We start from the raw sequence: 3,665 nt of genomic DNA, 5'->3' as shown, positions 1-3,665 counted from the left end.
ATGGTTGAGCCTCCGCACGCGGCACTGATGACATTATTGAAAAAAAATACAGGGGTTGCCACTGAAGAAGAGTGACTTATTGGGAAAAAAACAGTGGTTGCCGACGCAGAAGAAGAGTGGTCACGCAGGAAGTGGAAGTGGAAGGGTGACCGCGTCCATGAACTCGTGGTCGGCGAGCAGCCTCTCCAGCACGTCCGGCGCCAAGCACACCTCCAGCGACATGCTTCCTCCCCCCTCCGGCCCCTCGAACACCGTGGCCTTGCCGTCCGACTTGTCGTCGGCGCCGAAGCCACTACGGACGCCGAGGGGCCTCCCCCACCCGAAGTCGTTCCCGAAGACGTTGAACAGAGGCGAATTGCTCATCTCCAGCCCGCCCCGTGCCGACAGGTCCTTGGAGTAGGGGAACGTGGGTTCCCGGACCCAGCGGTCTAGGAACTCCCTCAACGTGGCCTCGTCGAAGGATGCCACGGTGCGGTTCAGCTGCCAGGCCGTCCAGCCTAGCCCCTTGTCTTGGACCTCGCCGGCGGCACAGACCGCCCTTCCGACCACCAGGGCGCTGCCCACGTAGCCTGGCGCGATGCCGTGCACGCGCCCCCGGCAGCCGATGACGAGGACGTAGAAGGTCTCCTGCCCCTTTGGAACGCGCCGGGCCCGGCACACTGCCCGCCAAAGGTGCGCCAGCAGAGCCTGCAGCGACGAGATGGCGTTGGTGGCCATCTCCTCGTTCGCCCTCGCCTTGAGCTTCTTCACGCTCGCAGCTGAGAAGGTGAAGAAGGCCTCTCGCACCGGCGGGAGGTGGAACCGCTGGAGGACGTGTTGCAGTTTGCTCAACGGCAAGGGGATCGGCACAGGACTCGTCTCCACGAACCACCTCCCGTGCAGTAATGGCGTCGTGTTGTTAACATCGCCTCCTCGGTGGATCTCCGTCCATGTGTTGAACAAGTCCCAGAAGTTTGTGCCATCGCCCACAGAGTGGTTCATGGACACCGCGATGAAGACGCCGTCCGCCAGCTCAGTCACCTGCGCAGACAGCACAGGGAGTGACTGGATAGCGGCGTCCCCGTTAAGCACGCCGCTCAGCGAGAAGAAGGCAGAGTCCACGGGCGACGAGGTGTGCACCGAGCCCACCAGGTCTGCCACGGCCACGCCGGGCGCCTCCGCGTGGACGAGCTCGGCGCCTTCCCCGGTGCATCGCAGAGAGACGGTGACAGTCCCGTCGCCGAGCTCCTCGACGGCCAGCCGGCCGGCAAAGTGGTAGTACCGGACGAGGGTGCGCGCCAAGGAGGAGGCCAGGGCGTCAACCAAGCTCTTGCCTCCGACAGGAGGCTTGGGCAGGACGATACCCATCTGTATGTAGTATATGGTGAGCAGACGAAGGTCCCAGGGCGTGAGGTGGATGTCTTCCGATGGCGTGCCACCGCCACCGCTTGGCGGCTGGACCATGCGCGCGGAAACGATCCGTACGGTGGTGCCGGTGGTAGTTCCCAATCCCATGATGTGCTTCTGCTTGTACGTTGTCACGATGGAGATTGCTTTGCTTGTGACCTGTTTCAGGATAGCTACATACACTATATTTATAGATATAGAGAGAGGCTGAGATACCACGTGGGTTCTATTTATAGATAGTAGTGATACACATATTCATAATGTTGAAGCCAAAAGATGCAGAGTTGATAATGATAGTGTAACTTACTTCTGGCACTGCCGTTTGGGTCATATCGGTGTAAAGCGCATGAAGAAACTCCATACTGATGGACTTTTGGAACCACTTGATTATGAATCACTTGGTACTTGCGAACCGTGCCTTATGGGCAAGATGACTAAAACGCCGTTCTCCGGTACAATGGAGAGAGCAACAGATTTATAGGAAATCATACATACAGATGTATATGGTCCAATGAATGTTGAGGCTCGTGGCGGATGTCGTTATTTTCTCACCTTCACAGATGATTTGAGCAGATATGGATATATCTACTTAATGAAACATAAGTCTGAAACATTTGAAAAGTTCAAAGAATTTCAGAGTGAAGTTGAAAATCATCGTAACAAGAAAATAAAGTTTCTACGATCTGATCGTGGAGGAGAATATTTGAGTTACGAGTTTGGTCTACATTTGAAACAATGGGGAATAGTTTCGCAACTCACGCCACTTGGAACACCACAGCGTAATGGTGTGTCCGATCGTCGTAATCGTACTTTACTTGATATGGTGCGATCTATGATGTCTCTTACTGATTTAGCGCTATCGTTTCGGGGTTATGCTTTAGAGACAGCCACATTCACGTTAAATAGGGCACCATCAAAATCCGTTGAGACGACGCCTTATGAATTATGGTTTGGCAAGAAACCAAAGTTGTCGTTTCTAAAAGTTTGGGGCTGCGATGCTTATGTGAAAAAGCTTCAAGCTGATAAGCTCGAACCCAAATCGAAGAAATGTGTCTTCATAGGACACCCAAAGGAAACTGTTGGGTACACCTTCTATCATAGATCCAAAGGCAAGACATTCGTTTCTAAGAATGGATCCTTTCTAGAGAAGGAGTTTCTCTCGAAAGAAGTGAGTGGGAGGAAAGTAGAACTTGATGAGGTAACTGTATGTGCTCCCTTATTGGAAAGTAGCTCATCACAGAAATCTGTTCCTGTGACACCTACACCAATTAGTGAGGAAGTTAATGATGATCATGGAACTTCAGATCAAGTTGTTACCGAACCTCGTAGATCAACCAGAGTAAGATCCGCACCAAAGTGGTATGGTAATCCTGTTCTGGAAGTCATGTTACTAGACCATGATGAACCTACGAACTATGAAGAAGTGATGGTGAGCCCAGATTCCGCAAAATGGCTTGAGGCTATGAAATCTGAGATGGGATCCATGTATGAGAACAAAGTGTGGACTTTGGTTGACTTGCCCAATGATTGGCAAGAAATTGAAAATAAATGGATCTTCAAGAAGAAGACTAACGCTGACGGTAATGTTACTGTCTACAAAGCTCGACTTGTCGCAAAAGGTTTTCGACAAGTTCAAGGGATTGACTATGATGACACCTTCTCACCCGTAGCGATGCTTAAGTCTGTCCGAATCATGTTAGCGATTGCCGCATTTTATGATTATGAAATATGGCAGATGGATGTCAAAACTGCATTCCTGAACGGGTTTCTGGGAGAAGAGTTGTATATGATGCAACCAGAAGGTTTTGTCGATCCAAAGGGAGCTAACAAAGTGTGCAAGCTCCAGCGATCCATTTATGGATTGGTGCAAGCCTCTCGGAGTTGGAATAAACGCTTTGATAGTGTGATTAAAGCATTTGGTTTTGTACAAACTTTTGGAGAAGCCTGTATTTACAAGAAAGTGAGTGGGAGCTCTGTAGCATTTCTGATATTATATGTGGATGACATATTGCTGATCGGAAATGATATAGAATTTCTGGATAGCATAAAGGGATACTTGAATAAGAGTTTTTCAATGAAAGACCTCGGTGAAGCTGCTTACATATTGGGCATTAAGATCTATAGAGATAGATCAAGACGCTTAATTGGAATTTCACAAAGCACATACCCTGACAAAGTTCTAAAGAAGTTCAAAATGGATCAAGCAAAGAAAGGGTTCTTGCCTGTGTTACAAGGTGTGAAGTTGAGTAAGACTCAAAGCCCGACCACTACAGAAGATA

General features: G+C 50.0%; 1 protein-coding gene across 1 annotated transcript; it reads right to left on the bottom strand.

Moving 5' to 3' along the window:
* Positions 1–47: 47 nt before the first annotated feature.
* LOC119343717 (uncharacterized acetyltransferase At3g50280-like) lies at positions 48–1,545 on the bottom strand (the record flags this gene model as incomplete). Its single annotated transcript, XM_037614528.1, has 1 exon — positions 48–1,545. A coding segment is annotated over one exon (1,425 nt), but the record flags the coding sequence as incomplete, so codon positions are not given.
* Between the last annotated feature and the right edge of the window lie 2,120 nt (positions 1,546–3,665).

Source organism: Triticum dicoccoides, unplaced genomic scaffold (assembly GCF_002162155.2).
Source record: "Triticum dicoccoides isolate Atlit2015 ecotype Zavitan unplaced genomic scaffold, WEW_v2.0 scaffold138141, whole genome shotgun sequence".
Classification (NCBI taxonomy): Eukaryota; Viridiplantae; Streptophyta; class Magnoliopsida; order Poales; family Poaceae; genus Triticum; species Triticum dicoccoides.
Note: the sequence above shows the minus strand (reverse complement) of the source record. Positions and strands in the feature narration are given on the sequence as shown.